Genomic DNA, 25,947 nt, shown 5'->3' with positions numbered 1-25,947 from the left:
TGGAGAGAGAGAGAGAGAGAGAGAGAGAGAGAGAGAGAGAGAGAGAGAGAGAGAGAATTGGGAAGAATGGGAATGAAAGAGATGTGAATGTTTTAAGGACAATATGTGAGACAGGAGCGAGGGGAGAGTGAATTCAGAGAGAGGCTGAGACACAACGGGGCTGCATGTGAGGCTGTTTGTGGTGTTAGAGCGCCCTCTGTCTGTGTGCTGGAGTGGAGGCGTTCACACAACAAATGGAGCTGCCGAGCTAAAGCAGCTCATTAAAGGCAAATCTCGCAAAGCACGACGTGTTATAACCGCTATTAATGCAGACAGCGGTGGACGGTGGGCAGGCATCTTGCAAACCTTAAGGGGGGGAGCGGGGAGGGGTGGGGGGGTATTTAATGTTTAAACCATAGTGCAATAACTAACAACTATAAATAAAAATATATAATATGACAAAATATCCCAAATACCCGTCTATGCTGGTGCAGTGCGCGTGTTTCCACACTTTAACTTTAACTCGCTGTAAAAGAAAGGAAAAGCTCTTCTAGTGAGCCTCTCCAGTTCTACAAGAGAGGGCCTCACTCAGACTTGCAAGAGGAAAAAAAAAAACCATACGCCACCCAGCTGCGAATACAGGACTTTTATTTTGGAGAGAGGTCCAGGGGGAGGGAGGGGGCTCCTCCTCAGAGCTATTTACTCAGACGCAGATGATTATTGGTTGGGGAAGGATGGACTGTAAGAGTAAGGCAGAGTTAGAGCGCTGCGCTGCTGGAGCAGTCAGGAGAACAGCGGAGGAACAGCGCAGAGTGGAGGAGACTACGAGAGGACACTAAACACACACACACATACATACACACACACATACATACAGACGAGTGGAACAGGACGGCTGAGGACCCTCACTGGACTACTTTACTGGAGCTATTCAACTCGTTCTTTTTTCTTTCTTTGGTCAAGTGGGGACGACAAAAGGATTTTGAGAAAAGGTATTGTGTGAGTAAATTGGTTTAGTGAGACTAATTGGTTTCTTTTGAAGGCACTGGAGATGCAGACAGGATAGAAACATTTTAATTAGGCTAATTAGGAAGAAAGAAAAACGCAGTTTTTTCAGTTAACCAACAGATTGATGCGTTTTTTCGTTTATTTATTTATTTTATTTTTTTAAACATTCTCATTTTAGGCAGAACAAAAAGCTGAGTGGGTTTTTTATTGTTCACTTTTTTTTTTTTTTACGTTTTTTCAGAGCAGACATAACAGTGCCGTTTTAATTAGGCTAATTACTAAGAAAAACAGGACCCTCGGGATTACTGAGCATTTCCTCGACCAAAGCCCATCATTACACTAAATTAAAAAAAAGGCCAGATTTTTTGGCGCCGTTAACTCCTCTGCAGTGGATCCATCACTTTCAGTCTCCTGGACGCGCGGGATGGAAGGATCTTTGCCCCTCTTCTAGTCTGATTTGCGCGCAAAACTTTGCGCAGCCCAGCTCGGAGCTTTACCATCTGGCCTGCAGTCCAAACTAATGACAAACACATTTCACAGCGGATTCCAGCTTGCTTGCCTTTCCCGCTCCGAGGACCAAAAGGAATACCATGCATCTGGATTACTGGGTTTATCGTTTTGACCTGCATGGATGAGGCCGTGCATCGGTGCAGAGCCAACTTTATGCGTTAAAAGACGCGCGTTGGTCGTGCGTAACGTGCGTAAAGGCTTTGCAGCAGTTGGACGGCTCAGGATGCTGGTCAGAAAAAGCTGCTGCGCGACTCCAGCCCACCCTACCCCCTACACCATTCCCATGGAAATCCATTTGTGCGCGCGTGGGACGGGGCCGGAGCGGGACCGTTGACGCTGCGAGTGCCTGCTCGCGCTCAGCTGTTGCCCCACGGTGGCACATCCGCAGCGTTTGGCGCTCTGGAGCGCATCTGTGTGTGGGAGGAGGGAGCAAGAGAGAGAGACAGAGAGATGAGATGGTCTAACTCAAACTTGCTCTCTCTCTCTCTCTCTGTCTAAGCTGAATGCACTCACTCAGGTTAGGAGTGTGTGTGTGTGAGAGAGAGAGAGTGAGGTGGCTGGACACACTCTTCGGATTCCCACGCGAGACGCTGCAGCAGTGTGGAGAGGGCTCGCCTAATCGTGTAATTACAGCCCCTCTCTGCGGGGGTAATTGGCCAGGGGTGATTACCCCCCGTCCGCGCGCACACAGGAGAGCTCGAGCAAAAGGCACAGTGGCGTCTGGAGGCAGTAAAGTGAAAACAGGAGGTGCCCCCCACCCCCCATCCCCCTCCGTGCCCCCCTGCATGTCTCTTTACTACTTAACGCTAACTTTGAAGTTAACTTCACTACAAAACACAGCCCTAAGTGTTTCTATTACTGCGTGCAGCACATCTTCATATGTGATATAAGATATATACATCATATATTTCGATATATGGGATACAACGGTAGTCGCGACTAAAAGCCAGTATAGGGGACTCCTGTGCTTTACATCAGCTCCCTGCGCTCCTTCTCTCCAGGACACCGCCAGATAAAGGGCGCGCGTCCCGTTACACACACTGCAGACGAGTCTGTCTGGAGAAGCTGTTTAGATAAGGAGAGCAATGCCACGAAGGACAGACAGGGAAGACTAAACAACGCTTGGAAAGAGCTGGAAAACTCTGGATTTCTGGAAGTGCCAAAGCTTTTGCAAAACTGGAATTTCATTGCTTGTTGACTACTTCATGGGACACATGGGCGCAGAGTGGCAAAGAAAACTTTGTGGAACTATAAGAAACCCCATTTGTGGAACTGTGGACTTCTAAGGAACGAGATTTTTGGCACAAATGTGAACTTGTTTGATGGTTTTATGTAAAAAAAAAAAAAAAGAAAACAAGCCATTTACACTCTAATCCACTGTCTGCAGAATGGGCTGCGCTGAGCTGGCCGCTCTGCTAAACCCTGTACGTTGTCGCCCCCTAGTGATCCCGACCACACAATCTGCTCCGCTCTCCGGCAAATATTGGCGTCCCTGTATTGATTCAACGCCGTCCAACGTTTTTATAGACATACCTCAGGATAGGTCCTGTCCAGAAGCGTGCTTTACAGCCGATGATTCAGTGCAGTTCTGTATTAGAGCTGATCCAACACCGGGGGGAAGTCCCCTTTTCACTCAAAACCAGCTGCAGATATCCTGAGTGAAGAGGGCAGCTAATAAAAACACAGCGCACTGAATGCGCCGTATAGACTCAGCTGCCCTCAGCACAAAACGCGTCGTCTGCAGCACTGTTTATATTAATAATCAGCGAGTGTAAAGTTACAGAAGCATAACTCAGCTTTCCCTTTTCATTCCAGCTGAACTCGATCTGAGCGACCATGGGGACTGTGAAGACACATCTCCTTCTGGGGGTTGTCTTTCTAGGAGTCCTGGCAGGTAAGGACAAGAAAGAAAGAAATGGAAAGAACGAAGAAAAAAGAAAAGAAAAAGAAAATGAACTAAAAAAGAGAACAAAATAATAATAATAATAATAATAATAATAATAAAGAGAAGAAAGAACATGGAAATTTAAGTAAATTAAATATGTCAGGAACAAAATTAGACGAAAAAATATAAAAACATAAATAATTAAAAAAGGAACTAAAAGAAAAAAACTGAAATAAAAAGAAAATGAAGTAAAGAAAATGAAAATTTAAAACTAAATAAAGAAACGGAACAGAGGTAGAATAAACCATGAAAAGAGACAAAAAAGAAAGGAAGAAAAAAAAAAAAAAACAGAAATAAAAGAAAAGGAGACAAAGACAGTATGAGAGGCATGAATAAATAAATAAATAAATGAAGGAAAAAAGAAAGCTAAATTATCCACGAAAAGACGAACCGAAGAAATAAAATGAACGCAAATTATAAAAGATGACTAAAACTAATAAAAAGAAAACAATAAAGAATAAAACACAAAATAAGGGGAAAAAAACAGAAAGAGCAGAAACAGGACAATCAAAAGGCAGAACGAAGGAAAGAAAATAGGAGAGAAAAATAAAACTTGAGGTAAAAGACGATGTTTTTATTCGACCTGTTCTACTGAAATCTCTCTCTCTCTCTCTGTGTGTGTGTGTGTGTGCAGATGTGTGGAAGGTCGTGTGTGATCTTCCTCCTCCAACCATCGTTTCTGATGAGACGCAGTTCGTGCTGGAGCCGCACTCTGTCTTCAATATCAGCTGCACGGGGAAGGAGAGGGTGCTGTGGGAAGAGCCGTTACCGAGGAACACGCACGTGCTGCCGGGGTATTACACCGCCACGCTGCTCATAGACGACGCCGCGGCTTTCCACACCGGATATTACACCTGTGTTTACGAGACGGAGAAGGCAGACCCCGCCAGCATCTACATCTTCGTACCGGGCAAGTATTACAGCACGACACCCTCAAGAAACAGGCCCACTCCAAGTCCACTCGCCCGGGCCTATTTTAATGCTCCGCGCTCATTTTAATGTCATCACCTCCCACTCTCCTGCCTGTCGAGGGGTAGGAAGTCATTACACCTAATCTAGCTACTACAGCCAGATTAAGTGCTCTCTGTCATCATCTGACAAAACATTGATTTTCAGATGATCACTCAGATGTTTTATGCTTGCTGGTGCATAAAAATAAGAAAATCTGGGCAAGTCTGAATCTGAAAGCCAGTGAAGGCACATGGGAGGTCATTTTGTAGCTTTCTGTCATGTAGAATTGTACTAGAATTGCACACAATTTATAAAACAACCCCAACATCTCTTTAGAAGTCCCCTTCGAAATAGCCTCAAATTAGTGCTCAAACTCCTACTTGACTGTAAGAACTCTGTCATCCCCAGATCCTGAAGTCCCATTCGTGTCAGAGGAACCTAACGTTCATCAGGTCATAGCCTGGCAGTCCCTCATCCCGTGCCGCGTTACAAACCCACAGTCCAGCGTACTTCTCCGGACCCTGCCAAATGGAGATGAGGTCCCAGCCCTGTATGACCCCAGTCATGGCTTCTTTAGCTTATTTACTCCTGGCCTCTATGTGTGTGAGACTGTCGTCAATGGCAAGGTAGTCCAGAGCGTGGTGTACTCAGTGGGAGACGAGCCTGGTAAGCCTAGTTTTATTTATAAGTGACTCCTGAAAGTTTTTTTTTTTTTTTTCTAAAGTGCTAATTTGACTAAAGCCACCTACATGTGGGTGTGTGGGTGCTCCTTTCAGATATGGATTTCAGTGTAGAATTGAGAGTCAGTCAGCATGAAGTGAATAAGGGTGAAGCTTTTAACCTCACCTGCGAAACTCCACCTGGGACTCAGTACATCCAGCAGTGGCTGCACCCCAGCAAACAGGTAAACAAACTTCACCTTCTGTTCTGTCGGCGCCACTCCTGCTTTTAGGGGTTTTAAAGAGCCACTTTTGGTCACCATTTCAGTGGCTGGTTCCTTTCCATGTTGAGTAATCTAGATTGTAGAGGGAGGTCCATGTGGAAGTGGCAAAACCAACTTGGTTCTAAAAAGAATTATCTAATAAAAGGTTAAGTGACCCAAAGTGGTTGTTCTCGGACTTTACAGCAGTTACTTTTAACTGGTCTGTCTTTGATAAAAGTTGTGCCATGACCCGCAATCTCCCTAAATAACAGTTAATGCAGAGAAATATTTGCATAGAAAAGAAATCCCTAGAAAATATGTGTGTGTGTTCTCTGAGCGATCTCTGTGTCACATGTGCCAAATGAGTGTGTGACTGTCAGTGAGAGATCAAAGGGGGCCTGTTAGTGCTGAGCCATTTGGTCTAGAGTGTTTATGAGTGGCTTGGCCAGCATATGGAGTTTAGTGAGTGACCACAAACCAGTTCAAACCAATCAGTTGACCAAAAAGTCCATTTCAAAGTCCCCCCCCCCCTTTAAAATTGCATTCTGGATTTTAACTTTCTTAAAGCCTTTTTAGAACCTTCTGCAGTCTGGAAACTGGAAACATGAATTTTAATGAATTTGTAAGTTTACATCAGTGAACATCAGTAGATGTTCGGGTGGTCTGTAACAGGACCTCCCTCTAGGAGATCCAAAGCGGAATTGAGACGGGCCTGCACAGGGTTCCTCTGGATGCTTTTGGCTCTCTTCTGCAGCTCTTTTCCAGCTTCCCATAAGAAAGAAATCATGTCCACTGACAGATAAATATTCTTCCAAACAGCACAGACTGAAGCCAGCATCAAACCTGGTCAGAGAGAGAAAAAGAGCAAGACTAGAGCAGATCTTTTGGGCAGGATGTTTTATAGACTGGAGCAGATGTTAAAGAGAGAGTGAGTGATAGAGGACGGGGCTAGTTTGGGTTAGTTTGAAATAACCTACCGTAGTACATGTTTACCTGTTATTATGTGCTTTTAATACATAATTCATAACTGGGTGTGACTCTCTTTCTTTCTCTCAACTCCAGGCTGTAGGTGCTGTTCAGATGAAGCAGACGTTTCCTGATAAGGTTGTGTACATCCTCAGTATCCCACATGCTTCGGTGGCTGACTCTGGCTTCTATGAGTGCTCTGTCACTGATCAGTTCAGTTCCCTGACCAGGTCCTCAAGTGTGACCGTCAACATCCACGGTAAGTGTCCCTGTCCCTGTCCCTGTCATTGTCGATTGCAACATACTTAACTACATTCATCATCCAAAGGATGCTGATTTTTTTTTGACTGAACTAAACAGCCTTTTTTTGCGTCACAGAGACTTCATTCGTGGTTCTGGATCACAGTGGTATTGGAACAGAAGAAACGGCCCCTCTTTTGGAGGAGACCGAGTTCACCATCTACATCAAATCTGACACTAATCCAAAGGTTACCTGGTTCAAAGATGACCAGGTGTTGACTGGCATCTATGTGACCACCAATACTATTCTGCTAGAAGACAAAAGGTAAGAATGAGACACAATGCGTTACATTCTCAGTGTATCAGGTTGATACCCGTTTCACTGTTGCTACAATATGTGCTAGTGCCTAATTAGCTTTAACTACAGCATGCACTGTCCATGTCAAAATGATAAATAATCATAGTGATCTGTAATCACTTTACTAAAATGTAACAGGTTGATATTATTATATTAGACCTATGCCACATTCCAGTCTGGAACCAGGCCTGTGTGATCAGCATCTCTTTTCTATAAAGGTACGAGAGTGTTTTGGTCCTGCGGCACCCAGTAGAAGAGGACAGCGGCATATACAAGATTGTAGCTTCAGCTGGCTCACGGAGTGCTGAGTTCTCCTTCAAACTTCATGTAAAAGGTAATGCACCGTCTGTCATATGACCGATGTCCTGGGTCCTCATTGACGGTTAAGTGACTGGTGTTGTTTAGTAGTTTAGGATTGTAGTCAATAGTCTAGACTACATAGTGACGGTTGGTGTGTTCTGTGTCCTCTCCAGCGCCTGAGCCACCGTTGCTGCAATCTGGGATGCCTCCATTAATCTGGCCCAGGAAGGAGGTCATGGTGATGTCCCTTCACTCCACGTTCAGACTAACGTGTCGAGGTCAGGATGAGCTGGTCTGGAGCACCCCTACCTACAGCAGTGAGCCGACGATTAAAAATAAAAGCGGTCTCTATGTCTCAACAATAAGCATAGAAAATGCTACAGCAATGCATACAGGGGACTACACCTGCTATTACGAGAACGGAAATCAGACAGACGAGGCCAGCATCTACATCTATGTACCAGGTATGGAACAAGAGAGGAGGGGGGGGGGGGGGGTGCTGGGAGGTTAAAAAAAAGAGGAACAGACCTGCATTTTACTACATTTGCTTATTATATTGGTACGTTGGAATACATTTTACATTGCTTCCTTAGAAAACAGCTGTACATGCTTTCAAAGGTTTATGTCACCCACTTTCCTAAAGGTCATAGCAAGATGGTAGAGCTGGCATTAATTTGAACACTTAAAAGTCTCATTTCAATGACCTTTAAGTAATGGTTCAAATATCAAATGTACAAACCCTTCACCGTATGCAGCCAATCAGCATAGACATGTTAGCTTTTTTCTTTTTGCCATTTAGCTAAAAGGCTGATGTTGCTAACAAGCAAGGGAAGCTTATATAGCTCAGTTTTCTTCCTTTTTCTTCACCCCAGATCCAAATTTGCTGTTCGTGCCCTCCCTGGTGCCCTTTGGTAATCATGTGCTGACAAGTCATGATGAGATGGAGGTTCCGTGCCGCGTGTCAGACCCCAGTGCCAATGTGACTCTGGTCCATGTGGAGACCCAGCAGCCAGTGCCTGCTCGCTACGACAGCAAGAGGGGCTTTCTGGGCCTCTTCACTGCCGGAACGTATGTATGCCAGGCCCTTGTAAACGGCGAGGAACATGAGAGTGAGGAATACATTGTCCACGGCTGGACAGGTGAGTTTACACAATTCACTTAATATAGTAATGTTGGGCTGGTGTTATGGCAAAAAAATAGTAGGTCACGATACTTAAGGATATTTTCACAATGCACAATACATGTCATGCATGTACACACAAAGACGAAATGCACTAGTAGTGACCCTCACTCTTTTTCTCTGTTTTGCTCTATATTAGGAGGTCCAGAGTTGCGTATTGAACTAAAGGCAGAAAAGAAGGCTTTGCTTGTTGGAGAGACCCTCACTGTGAACTGTGTAGCAAAAGGCAGCGAGATGCTGGAGGATCACTGGAAATATCCTGGCAAGCTAGTAAGACAGACACTCCAGTGTTTTTTAGCTTAATCTCTATCTATAGCACATGTTCTATGTTTCTGTTTTTGTTTGTTTGTTTAAAAAAAGCATTAAACTAACCAGTTGTTGATGGCAATCAACTATATGCTACTTAAAAAGTGTTTTGTCTATAATAACATGGCCTTATGATTAATGACTTCTCACCTACATGTTGTCTCAGTTAGCACTACAGCTAGGTTGCATTCAAATGCCCCTTTTTCAGCTTTTGTTCTTTTAGTGAAGGAAAACCTCTTTAAAGTAAACGTTGTCCCTGTGTCTCTTTTTTGCCTGTCGCTCTCTCTTAGGCTGGTCGTGGAGTGAAGACGGTGAAGGAGAATAAGAGAGATCAGGAAATTCACTACACTCTGACTGTGTCTGATGCCACAGCTAAAGACGGTGGAGTCTATACCTGCTCTATCACAGACATTATGAGCAGCGAGAGCCAAACTAAAGAACTCACCATTACTGTCTATGGTACAAAAAAAAAAAAAAAAAAAAAAAAAAAAAAAATATATATATATATATATATATATATATATATATATATATATATATATATATATATATATATATATATATATGATTAGAATTATTAAAATAATATCGTTCCACTTTTAATTTTTTTCTTTTGTCTCTTCAGAGAAGGAATTTGTGTCTGTGTCTCCTGCATTTGCACCCATGGAGATGGCCAAACTGGACGATGTTCGTGATTTCAGAGTGGACATCGAGGCTCTCCCTGTCCCCAAGATCACGTGGCTGAAGGACGGTGTCATCCTTGGGGATGTTTCCGCAGAGATCGCCACCTCCCTCCGGACAATCAGTGAGACCAGGTTAGAGATGCCTAAAACACACACAGCTTGTATTTGGTTACCTTCCACACTCAGGGTTTCTAGTGTTGTACATGATTGCATTTGCATATTGAAAAGAAAGGCTTATTAAACCACATGCTCCTACAGTTGTAACGAATTGTAACTGTCTTTTAAAAGCAGCTGCTTTGTATGTTTGTGTGTGTGTATGTAGGTACCAGAGCACTCTCACTCTGATTAGAGCTAAGGCAGAGGACAGTGGCAACTACACTGTGAGAGCTGAGATAGCCAACCTGAGTGACAGCCATTCCTTCAGCCTGCAGGTTAAAGGTAAGGTTCAGCAATGTGTGGAGCCCCTGTCCCTCTGTCGTTACTCCTATTGTGGAACTTACTGGTGGTTCCCTCACAGCTTTATTTACCTGCATTTGCATGAGCTTGTTCTTCCAGGCTATTCTTCTTTGCTTATGATTACCTATTTGTTCTTCAACGCATTGCTTGTTTGCTTGCATTTCCATATGTATTACTATGTAACAGTATTAAACATGTAATCTCTACTAGCCTGTTTCTGCTCTGTGTGCCATTGTCTCATTTAGCTAATTAGCCTATGTCTATTAATATATGTTGCAGTGTGTCTGTGCTGATGCTGACATTTCTGTATGTGAATGCGTATCCTACAGTCCCTGCAGCGATTGTGGACTTGATGGACCTCCACCATGGCTCAGCTGCAGGTCAGTCAGCGGTGTGTATCGCCGGAGGGTCTCCCGTCCCTGAGGTGGACTGGTACATCTGTAAAAACATCAAACAGTAAGAAGACTGTCTCCTCCCCCCACATACATCTGCCGAGTTCTCTTTCTTTCTCCTTCATTTCATTTGTTGCCTTTTGTCGTTTGTTTCATGCATGCACTTTCACTCACCCATTTTTTTCCCCTTACCCTTAGATATTTGTCATTTTACTGTATTAATTCATTCATTTTACACAATGTAACTTTAACCACATTGAATTTACTTCCTTTCTGCAGATTTTCCAACTTTTTACAGTTACTTTAATGTAATGAAATGACAAAAACAGGCATAGGAATGGTTTTAGAATTACAACTACATTACATAAACTCCCTTTATGCGTAACAGCAAACATTTATAGTTATGATGATTATACTTATATACTTTCATAAAATTACTACTTTCAGTTAGCTTTAAGTAAAAGTTTTCTTTTGTTATTTTTCCAACAGTTACGGCAAGCTTGGAGGGTCAAAAGTGAAGCTCAGTAAACTGAATAAGGAACTAAACTGCAGCCACAACAGCGATACAGCGATGAACATCATCTCCATGTATCTTTTTGTTTTCCCAGCTGTGCCAATGACTCGAGCCAGTGGTCACCTCTACAGAGCAACACCACAGGGATCACAGTGGATTCGCACATCGACCAGGACAACCAGCTGGAGAGTCAGGTGATCTTCGGTCATCTGGAGAACACTCTGGCTGTCCGCTGCGTGGCCCACAATGACATGGCCGTAGTCTCCAGGGAGGTCAAACTGGTGTCCAATGGTGAGAATAGCAAAGTGTATCATCCTCTTGCCTGATTCTGTCTCTCTCTCTACAGACCTGGACAAAGACTTGTGATTTGGAGTGATGGAGTGCTCCTTCAATAAGTCCTATCCGTTCCTTAAAAATAACTGACTGGATTAAATGCCAAAGAGAAAATAGGTCCAGAAAGAAGTGCTGCAGAATATACTGACTGTTTATCATCACTGTGAAATTGAGCTTTGCCGCCCTAATATTGCAGAAGGTTGCAATATGCATCTAAACAGTTTATTTTATTGTGTACTGCTATGAGCACCAACCTCAAACCAAAGACATTTCAAATGCGTGTTTCTGTGGGTGCTTTAATGAATCACGCCATTCCCATAATTTTATAAATGTAAATACAATCAATGTAAAAAACATCAATGCAAGCTTGTCATCAGAGGTTCCATACTAACATTGCAGAACATAACTTTTTTTGTGTCATTCAGCCCTACTGTATAGTTTGGTTGGTGTGTTGATATCAGCAGGCCTTTACCTAATGAGTAATGGCACTAGCTCAGCCACTAGCATTCGACACTTTCTTCACTCTTCTTCACTCTTTAACATAAACAGTTGCTCCATTTGTCACATCTTCCACCAGTATCTATCACATACCTTTTGGTCCTGGTCCTGTGTGTGTGTGTGTGAGTGTGTCAATAAGGAAAGCTACTCTTCACTGATAGTCCTCACAGCTGTTAGCTAAATTCTGTCAGGCTCCTTCTGTCCTGTCAGGCTCTTCATGTAGTGAACTGCTGATAGATTTCTCATGTGGCCTGACGCTGCACTTCGCAAAAGGAAATTCAAACGCCATATGCTCTGCTTGTTTATCCGTGCGGCCTCGGTTGGCCATTTTACAAATAGCTGAGTTATAAGATAAATCATTTTTCCCAGTTTGGTATGAGGGTCAAAACCGAATATTGGGATAAGCTGTAAAATGGTGTATTAAACTGGGTTGGCTTTGATTCGGTCTCAGTCAATAGCCAAACATACTATATTATTATTATATCAACAAAAGCCTTTAATAGCATTTAACTCGTATTAGATAAGAAAAGTAATTAATAAAATTTTTTGTTAATCATATTTACAATATTTTTTAAATAATAGTTTTTATTTCAAATTCAAATCATTTCAAATGTCCTCACTCATCTATCCTTTATCTTGCTAATACCTCTATACTAAATTGACGATTTACTGTAGCTGAACTGCAGACACATAATGAGATTCTCCCATTTTCTATATCTATATTGCTGGCAGTACAGTTGATGGTAGATAAGGCTATGATGATCACGTTAATGATGATGATGATGATGATGATGATGGTAATGATGTGTTCAGGCCCGCACTCGAAGCTCACTGTGGCGGCTGCTGTTCTGGTGCTGTTGGTCGTTGTCATCATCTCACTCATTGTGCTGGTCATTGTCTGGAAACAGGTACTCACTCACACATTCATTCTTTCATTCATTCATCTCTTTCTACATGCACTCACTCATGACATCAACCTCATCTATGTCATTTACGGATTCATGCGTCTACTTTCTTTATTTTATCTAAAAAGGTATATTAAAATGTGATGTTTATTTTCTTAATTTTCTTATTTTCTTGCAAACTGTCAGATTTGGAGATATGAGGTTTTGTTTGTTACATAAGCCAAATATTTATTTTATGGAAGTAAACCATAATAAATTGTGTGCAAAAAACAAATTATATGTTTGGGCAGAGCACTTGGTTATTGATCACAGGATTGTGGGTTTGATATCTGGGTCAGCTGAGCTGCCACTGTTGGGTCCTTAAACAAGGACCCTAAACCTCTCTGCTCCAGGGGTGCCATAGCATGACTGACCTTGCACTCTTACCCTGTCTTTCCAAGCTGGGTCATGCATAGAGAATCATTTATTATATAATACACTGCATAATGGCAGGAAAGGCAAATCGCTAACTAAAATTCTGTGTTTATCGCAGTACAGTTGAGCAGTGCTCAAATCTCTGTACTGTAGTGTAATAACTACCTCTGCTCTTGTATCAGCTTAACATCTGCCTTTCTCTCTGTGTGTGTATGTGTGTGTTGCAGAAGCCACGCTATGAGATCAGATGGCGGGTCATTGAGTCTGTCAGTCCAGATGGACATGAGTACATCTATGTGGACCCTATGCAGCTGCCCTATGACTCTCGCTGGGAGTTCCCACGTGACGGCCTGGTCCTGGGTAAGTCACTCACTCACACACACACATTCATGGCCAACACATCTCCTACGGCTCTCTGGGTCTTCAGTTCAGCAATGTTTATGTTATGTTATGTTACTGCCTGCCTGTGGTCATGTGATCACTTGGACTGTGGTCTTGTACTTGGCTTATCCCAATCAGATGTGGGCAGTGTCTTGTCATACCAGCGTCACCAAGATGTGGTGTGTGTGTGTATGTAGCGGTCCCTGAGAGGATTAAGAGTGGTCGTGACTCAGTGATCAAAGAGTGTAACATACAGTCATGGCAGTAAAGTTGAAAGACCACAGACGGCTCTCTTGGCTAGCCATATAGTAGCCCCATTGAGTGAGGTCTGACCACACCAGAGCGGTCTATACAGCAGGAAGGAGATCTACATCATTAAATTTCAATTTCAGACTAATCACTGTTGCTGTAAAAGGTCCCGATATGACAGCAGTGGTATGCTCATGTGCAAGACTTCCATTCTGTTATGTATGTACACTGTATGATTAAGAATGGTGTGTGCATGTGGTTTACAGGTCGTATCCTGGGTTCTGGAGCCTTTGGGAAAGTGGTGGAGGGCACTGCATATGGACTTAGTCGCTCACAGCCAGTCATGAAGGTGGCAGTGAAGATGCTTAAACGTGAGTCAGCAGATCATCTGCACCTAACATTTTTATGTAGCAGAAAAGCACACACTTTTACCCATACTAAAAACTGTTATTTAAATGTTTTTTAAATAACAGAATGAATGTTTTTTTTTTTTTCAGCTTAAAATTTAACGACTTTTACTAGAGTGACCCCTTCATTAGAGAAACTGAAATACTTCCATGAAAGCTGTACACCAGCAGAGTGCTTAGATAGGACAAGTGGCTATACAGAATGATGATAAATGATCTGACAGGTGTGATGCATGCTTAGTTAATTGTTTGTGTGGTTGCTTGTTTTGATCGGCCCCTCAGCGACAGCCCGCTCCAGTGAGAAGCAAGCACTGATGTCAGAGCTGAAGATCATGACTCACCTGGGGCCTCACCTCAACATTGTCAATCTGCTGGGAGCATGCACCAAATCAGGTACACACAAAGTCCTGGTGCCACTTTATTTAAAGGCTACCTGCACAGGGACTTCATAACCCATGTGTAATTATTAAATAAATTATTAGTATTTGCCAGTTGATATAAGAGGATTTGTAAAGTAAACTACCTAAGGATGGACGTATGGATTAACTTCAGGGTTGGTGGACGTTTGTTCTATTTGTAATACTGTTACAAGGCAGTGTTCCCAAGTATTGCATCATATAAGGCAGTGGCCTACAAAAGATCTCCATATATATATATAATTTCTCTGAAAGATGTTGAAGCTCTCAAACAGAAGAGAAACAGGCTTTTCAATACGCATTCCTGACTGCATTTATACAGTTATTCCATTTGACTGCATTCGCATGAGTCACATGTAATATTTACTACATTTTATCAGTTTTACTGAGTTCTAACACTCCAATATCAATGCAGTCAAATCACTAAGTTCAAACTGATTCATCACAGTGCACTGATGCATTTCTGCTCCCCTGCAGACACTCTGAGGACCCCAATGTGTATGTAACCAAGTAGACGAACTGATATAGAGCTGGTAGTGTGTGCAGGGCGGTGTCACCTCTAGCTGCTGTGGTTGTGGTGTTTTAACAGGCTGAGTTTATGGCTCTCCTCTCTCTGCCTACTTTACAAGCCTCTGATAAGATTAGACTGTAGCCTAACACCCTACTCACCAATCTCTCCCTCTTTCTCTCTATCTCTGTCTCTCGCCCTCTCTTTCAGGTCCCATTTACATAATCACTGAGTACTGTTTCTACGGAGACCTGGTGAACTACCTGCATAAAAACAGAGATGGCTTTTTAAGCCGGCACCCTGAAAAGGCCAAGAAGGACCTGGACATCTTCGGCATCAACCCAGCTGATGAAAGCAGCCGGAGGTCAGCACACACACACACACACACACGTACACTGCATGTACAGCTACAGCTAAACTAGTCAGAGTACACATACAGCTGTTTCCAGCACTGCACAGATAGAACTTACAGATGTAATTTCATAAATGGTTCTAAATATTGTCCAGAAAAGACGTGAAAGCCTTTTATTGGTGTTATTGAATCATTTTAAATCATTTCTCTTTAATTATGCTCTTTTTAAGGGTGTGCATTATTGTTGAAAGCTGTACTGTGAACAGGAAGTCAAAAAACAGTTTTGTGACCTGGCTTCTTCTGTCAATCGAATCCCACCTTAGTTAAGAGAGAGAGATGCTTGAGGGTATTGGGTTTCCTTCTAATTGCATAAGTGTAGGGCTTTATCTGTGTATGGTAAAATAGAGTGACCGGAGAGAACGGTGTAAAGAGAGAGCGATAATAAGAAGTAAGCAAAAAAAAAAAGATGTAAAGTGGTCGAAGGAGAAGGTTTAGAGAAAGAGAGAGTAATGGTGCAGTCCCCTTCAGAGAGGTAAGAACTATAGAAAGTGTATGAAATCATGCTTTGCAGTGAAATCATGCTGATGTAACCTCAAGTCGTCATTTCCAGCATCTCAGACCTCCTGCTGGAGGCAAGTGTAAATTATAAATGAATAGGCTGATCATTTCTGAGGACAGTGATCTCACTCACACTTAACGCACCAGTTACTCATTCAGTGATATTCGCCTTCCGTGGAATCTCACTTGGGAGCTTAAAGAGTCCATATTCTACATTTCTTCTTGTATTGGATTCCCTCAGACATCCACTACAACACTCATTATTAATTTTACATAACTATTATTCACCTCTCCTTATCCCCTAGACTTGAGGACACTGGTTTTCTTACTGTGCCTTTATGAGTCACATGCAAATGACACATCTTTTCTGATTGGCTGCTCTGTACCATGTACCAAAGGCTGAAATATTTTCCCATTATTACTTCAACATGAATGCATGGACCAAATGGCTATAGGCTGTAGAACATGGATTAGTTTTATCAGTGAATAAAACAGTGGATAAAACTTTTTTATTCAAAAAAGCATGGAAATTCCTATGAAACAGGCCCTTTCAAATAAGTGTGTATGTGTAGCTTTCAGTAATATTAATGCAGCGATATTAATGCAGTTGATTTTTTATGAACCACATAAACAGTGGAATGAGACAATAAAGTAATGTGTGTGTGTGTGTGTTTGTGCAGTTACGTGATCCTGTCATTTGAGGAGAAAGGAGACTATATGGACATGAAGCAGGCAGACACCATGCAGTATGTTCCCATGCTGGAGAGGAGCGATGCCTCCAAATACTCTAGCCTTCAGAGAGACGACTATGATCACCCTCCCTCACACACACACACCAATGGTAAGAAACACACACATTACAGTCACAGACATATTAAAAGTGTGACAACATGATTTCCATTATTTAATTGTTTTGAAATCTCTCTCTCTCTCTCTCTCTCTCTCTCTCTCTTTCTCTCTCTTTCTTTCTCTGTCTCTTTTTCACCACACTGTTTTTCCTCTACTTCATTCTATGTGCTTAGCCTGGTCAGTTTGGCCTGCTTCTCTCTGGTTTGGCCGGGCAGGAGGTTCTTGAGAGCAAACACACATACACACACACACACACACACCCTAATGTTTTGCCAGCGATAGTGGAAGGGTCCACCCTTGTCTCTGGCTAAGTGGGGCATTGCACTCTGTGCACCCTGCACTTACTGAAGGTAATTGTAGCCCGTGGGGCTTAATGCATGCTTCCCCCCTGCCATCACTGAGACATGGAAGCGCAGCCCTTTAAAAATACACTCCTGGCTTCTGTACGTAAACAGAGCAACACGTGTTATGCACACACACACACACTTAGATGTGCTTTTTGGAAGCCGGCAGTGCTAATTTTGCCTGTGTGTGTGTGACCAACAGAGAGTGAGGTGGAGAAGCTTCTGTCCGACGACTCAGAGGGACTGACCACGATGGACCTTCTTAGCTTCTCCTTTCAAGTGGCCAGAGGGATGGAGTTTCTGGCATGCAAAAATGTGAGTCTGACCTGAGTATCCATGTTTGCATTTAGGCTGAAGTGTTCCTTTTATGGAATACTACTAATCTCTGTGTGCCACATCTGCATACGCTCTATTAATGCAGACGATCATTAACATGATACATTTACCCACACTTGAAAGAGCAGAAAGCTTGCTGATGGTTCCAGGAACACTACACTAATATTGGTGGAACAGCTGTCCATAAGGGGCAGCTCACAGTGTGATTTGTATTTACTGCAGGAAGGAAAAGTAAAATACACTGCTCAACTGTAGGGGGAGCCCAGGAGCTAAAAATATCAATTCTCTCATTAAGCTCCTTTAAAACAAATCTTTATTCAACAGTGTATTTTTCTAAGCTTTATAATGTGTAGATTTAACAGTGATTGTACACAAAAGTGAAGGGACATAGAAGACATACAGTTTTGATGTTTATCAACATTTTAGGTCTTCAAGTTTCAAAGCCAATCTCAACGTTTTTTTTGTTTCATATTCGTCACTGCTTTCCACATGCATGGTTCAAATGTTCTTCTCCACACATTTCTCAACTAAGTCCCACAACAATGCAGTGGGTTTTAAATCATGCCTTAGTTTCATTTAATGAACTGTGTGGCATCTTGCATTGTCTTTGTGGACTATCTGTCATTTGCTGTGGTTTTACTGCTGTGAACAAACAGGACAAACACATCAAAACCAGTTGTGTCCAGCTGATATCAGTGATGCCTGTGAATCAGCTAGTTGCGTACTGAACCACAACATTTACACAACATCTAAACAGAGAAATGTACATTTCTGTATGTACTACACACTGGATGCCCCTGATATATACTGTATCTGAGTCTGCTGCTTCAATGTTCCAGATTTCTCTGTGTTTAAGACACACGGCCGCCAGGTCTCCCGGCTGGCCAGTCTAAATTGAGGGGTTTCAAGTGGCTTGAGCACTGGCCTGGTTTGCGTAGGCTTGAATCACTCCAAGAAAAGCCCAAATGCTCATAATAGAGCAGGAGAGAGGCAGTTACTGTGTATCATTGCATGTTATTAAAATCTGTTATTACAGGGGCACAGAACAGGTATTAATTAAGCTTTAGCAACTTTTAAATGCTGGGGATGGGGTCTAAAGTCATTTTCAGACCACCCTGAAAGAGAATAAGGATAGATGAGGAGATATTAGAATGTCGGGTGTGTTTGATGAGGTAGTAGAGCAGCACGTAAAATAATGATTGAAGAACTGAAGAATTTAAAGATTATTACAGATTACCATCTGTTAATTAAACAAAGATGGATGCAGTTGAACTTAATGGATGTGTTTTTTTCCACCCACTCTCTCCTCCCCCCACCCTTCTCTTTCTCTCTCTCTTTATCTCTGCAGTGTGTGCACAGAGATTTGGCAGCACGGAATGTCCTGCTGTCTCAGGGAAAGATAGTGAAGATCTGCGACTTTGGGCTGGCCAGAGACATCATGCACGACAACAACTACGTGTCCAAAGGAAGTGTGAGTGTCTCTATTCCAGAGTCTGCTTTGTGTATCTGTGTCTATAGACATAACAATACACTGGCTAAGCAAGCATGTAATCTAGTATTTAGCAATTGGTAGGCTTATTAACCCTTATGGTAATCTTAACGAATGTGTTGTCTGCAGTACATACAGGACCTTTGTCCTCTTTGTTGCTCAAATTTGCCTTAGAGTAGTTACAGTACATGCACGCCCATACTGGCCACAGTCAAATTTAACAGCATGTAAGTTGACTGTGTGGTACTGTGTTTCCTAGGTCTGTATAAAAGAGGGATTAGATCAAATCGCATTATTAAACATTTAAAAAGTGCCTATTTCTGCCTTTTAATTTATTCTGTTGAGGATGGCTAATACCAATGTCACATTTGCTGTATTTAATATCTAAACAACTCAACATAACCATGGCCAAACATCATTTATTGAAAGTCACACAAGTACATTTTTATGGTACTCTACTTAAGCAATGTAAAAAGTATATGCTAACCAATCTGAATTGGTACTGAATTAAAAAACATAGTTCATCCAACAAAGGAAGCTTATAGTATATTTAAGTAGTCATTTAAAACACTATAACCAAAGCCTTGGCAGCAGATCCAAATAAGTTAAAAGGGACAAAGCCAAAGTCTCTGTGTCCACAATCAATGTGCCAAGACCTGTTTAGTGCCCAAAGGTTTGCTGCTTTAGAATTGCACTGAAGCCGTGAGGCTACTGATGCTAAAACCCCCAATAAAACCCAAAAATGATTTGGATAACTGGGACTTCTGTTATATTTACTTCATGTCTTCTAAATGAAGAAGGAAGTTGGACACCAAACATGTCTTGGCTGATCGATTGTGTTTGGGATGTTAGAGAGTTGTCATATTTTGAACTTTAAACAGTGTTTTAAATGACATCCTCTATATTTCTGTTTAAAGACCTTCCTGCCAGTGAAATGGATGGCCCCTGAGAGCATCTTTGATAACCTCTACACCACCCTGAGTGATGTGTGGTCTTATGGCATATTACTATGGGAGATCTTCTCTCTGGGTACGTCAGCTCTTTTGTCATCAGAGTTTGTCCTGAAAAACAAAGAACTTGTTTGAAAAGCTTGAGAAATGTTAAAAAGTGTTTCGGCATTTCATTACATATGGAGTGTTTGGTCTTTGCTTTCCTGCAGGAGGTACTCCATATCCTGGTATGGTTGTGGACTCCAGCTTCTATAACAAGATCAAGAGTGGATACAGGATGGCCAAGCCTGAGCACGCCTCCAGTGATATGTATGTCCCGCATTACAGTAAACACATGGCTCATCTCATATTTTGTGGTGTAGCTTGTGTTTTCAAAGTAGCTAATGTAGAAGTGTTGTTTTGCCTGTGTAGATATGAGCTGATGGCGAAGTGCTGGAACAATGAGCCTGAGAAGAGACCCTCCTTCCACAGCCTGAGTGAAAGTATGGCCAACCTGCTGCCTTCTGGATACAAGAGGGTAAGAGCTAATGAAGCCTCACACCTTTACACTGGCATTCTGTCCCGAACGTCTCAGAAAACGTTTATAGACACTGGCTAATCAAGGTTATTACATGGAAATTTGTATCTAATCTCCACCTATGTTGGAGAAACAGCCTCCACTTTTCTGAAAAGGCTTACACTAGGTCAGGGGTGGGGAACTGAGGGATGGAGTCCAACACAGTTTGCTGACTTTCTATTCTACACCTGGTAAACCTGGCAGTTAACTGATGAGCAGGGCAATCGCCAAACTGTGCAGGAAGCCAGCTATCCAGTAGCGGAGCTTCAGACCCTTCCACTAGATGTTAGAAAGTTGCTGTGAGGATTTGAGAATTTTCTCTTACCAACCCCTTTACAAGTCTCTATGCAATTTCCAAGCCCTGGGTTTGTTTGCACCAAAACTGTAGAGTCCCTATACTCACATTTAAGCTAACATCCTGCTTCCTGTGGTTTTAATGCAGTGTATCAATCGGGCTGAGCTCACAGGCTACATGTGCGTCTCTCATGCCAACACTACCAAACCACTAACATAGATTATCACACTAGTGTCACAGCTGGATCCAACCTGGCCGCACTAATCTCCCAAAGCTAACAGTTAGCATCCGCCTGCTAGCCATAATGACATTATTAACAGACACCACACATGGAACTTCAAAACTCAAGTTTCCCAAAGAGGCACAAGGCCTTGGGCCTAACTAGGTCCTGTAATAGCTAGTATAATAGCACCTTGGGCAGGGGTGTGGTGGGAAATGTGGTTCTTTATGAGTTTTCCAAGCCCTCGCGGAACCACAGGACGGCTGCAGAAATGGAGCAGAACGTTAGAGTGAACCGTGTTTATGGCAGTGTTGAAGGGAATATAAAGACAATATAAGTGCTTTTTGAAACGGCTAGAGATGATCGAATTTTCTTTATTTTTCCCTCTTTTTCTTCATCCAGTTTGAAAAACGGGAGTACTTTTAATGTTGCACTGTCATAATGACAGATGTAATTTCCCCCCCTAAGAACAGCATTTAGAGAACCTTTCATTAGACCTCAGAACAGCAGCTGTGGTCTAGATGTCGAGAAACGCCTTTAAGCCAGGTTTATTAGTCTTTTGCTTTACATTAGGATACAGTTGTATCCTTTCAACTTAGAAAAACAAAATGAGAGTTGCCTAAATCGTACCAAATTCTCCCTCTTGAGCCGATCCTATAAGTTTCTCAATGAACTGGACATATCTAATAGTAATTGTTCTGTTGTGTTTGTTTGTGTGTAGAGCTACGAGCGTGTGAACAGTAACTTCCTGAAGAGCGACCACCCAGCGGTGACACGCATGCAGTGTGTGCAGAGTGATGAAGCCTACTTGGGCGTGGCCTATAAAAACCAGGGCAAGCTGCGGGAGCGCGAGAGTGGTTTTGACGAGCAGAGGCTGAGCTCAGACAGTGGCTACATCATCCCCCTGCCTGACCTCGACCCACTCTCCGACGAGGACTACATAAAGAGGAACCGCCACAGGTATGCATTCCAGATTTAGCAACCAGTCATGGATGTACTGTTGTAAGAGTACATTGTCCTGTCTGAAAACTTTGAACCTTTAAGAAGTGTAGCATCCTCTCAAATATGGTGCCACCCTAAGAATTATGTTCCTATCTAATTCCTATCTGACATAGCTGAAAGGTGTTATTAATAACAATATCAATATATCCTTAAATGATCAGTGGGTAAAAATAGTTGACCCGCCTCAGTAATTAATTTTGCCCCCTTATCTAACTGATCCTGTTACTGGCCGGGTTAAATTAGTACTGTAAAATCCTCTATATCCAATTTTGTAATATTTGAAAAGGAAATAACTGTTAATTAACTATTAAATTACTGAATATAATTACTTACTGCCTTTATTAGCACAAAATTAATCAGTTGAGATGTATGTGTTTTCAGCTCCCAGACATCTGAGGAGAGTGCTATAGAGACTGGCTCGAGCAGCTCCACTCTACCGAAGCGGGAGGGTGAGACTCTGGAGGACGTCACGCTGCTGGACGATATGTGCCTGGATTCGGGGGACCTGGTGGAGGACAGCTTCCTGTGAGAGAGAGGATGTGGGACATAGAGACAGAGAGTGAGGGATCAAGAGAGAGACATTTTGTTCTCAAGAAAATTCACCAACAGGAGCATGATAACATGGAGAAGAACCCACCAATCTTCACAGCAGCTTCTCCAAATGACCTCTCTCTTCATCCTAAACTTTTTTCAGACTCTTTCTCAACCTGCCCCGCTTACCTGCCTGTAGAAAAACCCCAGAGAAAAACCACTTCACTGCCTGGACGTCCTGTGAAGTTCTTGTCAGTCATCTTGAGTCAGACACAGTGCCCTCTACTGGGTTGGAGGACGAGCTGGTGAAAAGTTTGTTTAGCGTGCCGACACTTAAACTGTGGACTCAGTGGGACTCAGGAAATCAGGAGGCCTGGACTCTTGGCAACTGAGACAGAGGAAGAAAAAACACATTGGACAAGGTTTCAGTGTCCATACTAAAGTCTATCAGTATTTTCATGTTGTGTTGGACTGTACCATGATGGGCATTCTGACTAGCAAAATAAGCAGGAACATACCAAACATCTAATAATATCAAAGACAAAGACTTTTTTAAAACTCCACAACTGGCTACCTTCCATTTAGGTCCTGAGCTTCCAAGAACCACTACAAAACTTTTAACCAACAAAAACTGTGCATGTTTGAGGAACTGGACTAAACAAGACTGTGTAAGATTGAGCAACCTGACTAAGGTGGTGCCATGTCTCAGTTCGCCTTCATTCCCTGAAAGGATTCAATTGTTTTGCTTTTGCAAGATGCAGCTCATCCATTTAAAAGCACAATCCTTGGATACATGTACTGTACAGTTCCTGACCGTATATTGTGGATGACATAATGAGTGGAGCAATTGGAATTTTATTTTTTTACCATTTTAGTGATATATAAATATGTATTATTTGTGAATATTGGGGGAAGGGAGAATTTTATGGTCCGAAATGAAGAAAAAGCAATAGTGCTTTGACTAGTAGGTCGCATGCACCTTTGTGACTTTAACCATTGAAAACACCATGATGCCAAAAATCTGAATACTATGCTTCCAGTTCTGACACATAGCTAAGTCTAATCATAGCTTTGGTGAAATTGGATGAATGGTGTGGAAGTGAAGATTTTCTGTTCTTCAAAGAAATGTCAGTCAGAGGCAATATCAAGATTCCAAAATTTATGCCAGTTTTTGAGTACACAGTTGTACACAGGACGTTTTGCCCTGTGGTGCTCTAGCGAGGGGACAATCTTGTTGTAACTTGTTACAAAGCATGAACGTTACCTTTTACAATCATATGTTGACAATAAGCTGGAATGTTTTGATGCTGTATGTAACATAATGTACTATAGGCCTATGCATCTATTCACTTTTTAAAAATAATTTCAACCAAATGAACTATTATATTGGCTGGTATAGATGTTGTATGCAAAGTTGTTTTTTTAGCATTTCTCCTAAAGCTTTGAACCTTTACCACAGTAACAGTAGTGATACTGTTGCCTAGAGAAGCCCTGTGGGTTTGTGGTATTCAGATGGCTTTACCAGTATGCAAAAGATCAGCTGAGGTTTAGATGATACTTATCAAACTGTGACAGAGCCTGCAGTGATGGCTATTCTTTTGCCACTGTCAATAGAAAACCTCAGAGCTCTTTTAAAAATGCTAGCTGCTCTTCATATTTCCTGACCAAAAGAAGTTCTGCAAAGCAAACCATTAAAGATTTTCTTAGTAGTACCTTATATTAGGTATCTGCAAAGTTAAAAATTTTCATATGACACGTGCATTCTTTCTCAGTTTGAGCCTCTGAACCCAGCTTCATGTTCTCCTTATGAAGGTAAAAAGCAGCACTTCCTGACACACTCATCAGAGAACAAGAGCCAGACCATGTTTGGTTTCTGTTCCAGTTCCTCTGCATCTCTGGTGGTCTGGCTGAGGTTCCTTGAGGTGTGGTTGGGGAATGTGCTGTAGACTAGTTGTGGACCAAACAAAGACCCTTATTTTTAAATGTTTGCCATGGGTACTAGGAAAGGCCATTTTGTAGCAGATTCGATTTAAGACATTACTATTTCATTTGCTTATTGTCTCCATCTTTATCTGCATCTGTACACATCTGTATATGTCTTTGTTGCATTTATTTGATGGCCTTCCTTCTTGAGTGTGACTTCATGTGGACGTTAGGCTGAAATTTCCACTACAGGGCAAATTTTATGTCTGTCGAAATGCTTCCATGCACTCAATTCGTTTACATTCTTTACATTTATGGCATTTGGCTGATGCGCTTATCCGAAGAGACTTACATTTAAATCGTTACACAGGTAATGTTGATGATGAAATGGTGATTCATCCAGAAAATAAGCTTTTCAACACCCTGCATTTGTTTTCAAAATATGGTTTAGTCCAAGATCTTCTTCCGAAACCATTCCGACAGCATGTTCATGAGCATTTTCTGTAATTATGCTTGGTGATGTTGCTTTCCGAGGCACTAAACACTTCAGATGTCTGGATCCTATCATCGCCGCAGTGAACAATTCTGACTCACTCTTGTTTATATCTCAGTGGTTTCATTATGCGGAAAACTGGTGGAATTGCCCCTTAACCTGGATTCAGACGCTTTAAATGCATGAATTTATATGGATACCACATACAAACACTATAAAAAGTCATAGGTACACACGTTCTAAAGCCAAGCCTATATAAATCTCACCTAATGTCCTATACAGTAGTCTTGATGCATTGTAGAGAGACTCTATGTAGTTAGTTTGATGTTATACATCACTGTGCATAGTAAATGGGTTATCATTGTATAGCTTATCATCCAGCGACTTCACTGCCTCCCTCTGAGTCTGTATCCTCTACTGTGATGTACTCTGTGGGCACGATGAGAAAAAAAAAAAAAAAAAACTGTTGCACTTTTAATTCTTTTTTACGTTATTTCTTTGGTTGCATTTATCTCTGTCATCATGTGTTTGTTTCAAGGCCTTGTGCCGCAAGAGGAATTGTTTTAAGAGTTTTATATTTGGCTTTAAAATGCGTCCGGTTTCTGAAGACAGTAGACCAAATGTTTTATAGGAAGTGAAGGAGAGAAAACAGGACAAAGTTATGCTCCATGGTACAGCAAGTTTATGTAAAAATAGGTAGTTACTCCCATTACCAGATGTTATCCTCCTGTTTTATTATGCATTATGTACATTCAGATGATTTATATTTCAATAAATGAGATTTAATAATGTGATTTGTGGACTTTGTTTTTCAGCAGCACTGTGCGTACTTGTCTGTGTATTTGGGTGTAAAATGTATGTATTTAATTTAATTGCAGCTTTATCTATTGAACACTGTTACTGCATGTACCATGTAAAGTGACTTTAAAAGGTACGGCAGTAAAATGAATTAAATGAGAGTATATAAAGAAAACATTAGTATACATTAAAGTATTTCTGCTGAAAAAATACCCCAGGCTGGCCAGCCCAAGCTGCTCACCCTGGTTAAGTTGGGTTGAGAAGTTTAGCTCTTCACCAACAAACGAGTTTTTGTTTAAATTTGATGGTTTAACTGGTTTACCAACATGACCAACCTGACCAGGCAAGTCAGCCAGCATGACCAGCCTGACCAGCATTATTAAGCTGGTCTGCCAGCATGACAATCATGACCAAGCTGGTCCACCAGTAT

General features: G+C 41.9%; 1 protein-coding gene across 1 annotated transcript; it reads left to right on the top strand.

Moving 5' to 3' along the window:
- Positions 1–718: 718 nt before the first annotated feature.
- On the top strand, positions 719–25,508 carry pdgfra (platelet-derived growth factor receptor, alpha polypeptide). The gene is made up of 29 exons (XM_072682660.1): positions 719–971; positions 3,313–3,391; positions 4,077–4,352; positions 4,802–5,059; positions 5,170–5,297; positions 6,378–6,540; positions 6,660–6,846; positions 7,098–7,213; positions 7,353–7,643; positions 8,052–8,318; positions 8,499–8,629; positions 8,956–9,124; positions 9,291–9,480; positions 9,671–9,786; positions 10,134–10,260; positions 10,805–11,001; positions 12,355–12,449; positions 13,088–13,220; positions 13,757–13,861; positions 14,180–14,290; positions 15,032–15,185; positions 16,412–16,572; positions 17,127–17,239; positions 18,609–18,731; positions 19,667–19,778; positions 19,909–20,008; positions 20,111–20,216; positions 21,492–21,730; positions 22,154–25,508. The coding sequence occupies exons 2-29, from the start codon at positions 3,334–3,336 to the stop codon at positions 22,299–22,301; spliced, it is 4,374 nt and encodes a 1,457-aa protein (XP_072538761.1). The 5' UTR covers positions 719–971; positions 3,313–3,333; the 3' UTR covers positions 22,302–25,508.
- The last annotated feature ends 439 nt before the right edge of the window (positions 25,509–25,947 follow it).

This window comes from Salminus brasiliensis, chromosome 1, assembly GCF_030463535.1.
Source record: "Salminus brasiliensis chromosome 1, fSalBra1.hap2, whole genome shotgun sequence".
Taxonomy (NCBI): Eukaryota; Metazoa; Chordata; class Actinopteri; order Characiformes; family Bryconidae; genus Salminus; species Salminus brasiliensis.
This window is presented reverse-complemented; position numbering and strand designations above follow the sequence as displayed.

What these genes read in the sequence shown, in the direction of transcription:
- pdgfra (XM_072682660.1), top strand. Translation starts at nt 3,334, where the DNA reads ATGGGGACTGTGAAGACACATCTCCTTCTGGGGGTTGTCTTTCTAGGA. An exon ending in CATCTACATCTATGTACCAG is followed by an intron (nt 7,644 to 8,051) that starts GTATGGAACAAG and finishes TCTTCACCCCAG; the next exon opens with ATCCAAATTTGCTGTTCGTG. An exon ending in CTCACACACACACACCAATG is followed by an intron (nt 16,573 to 17,126) that starts GTAAGAAACACA and finishes TGTGACCAACAG; the next exon opens with AGAGTGAGGTGGAGAAGCTT.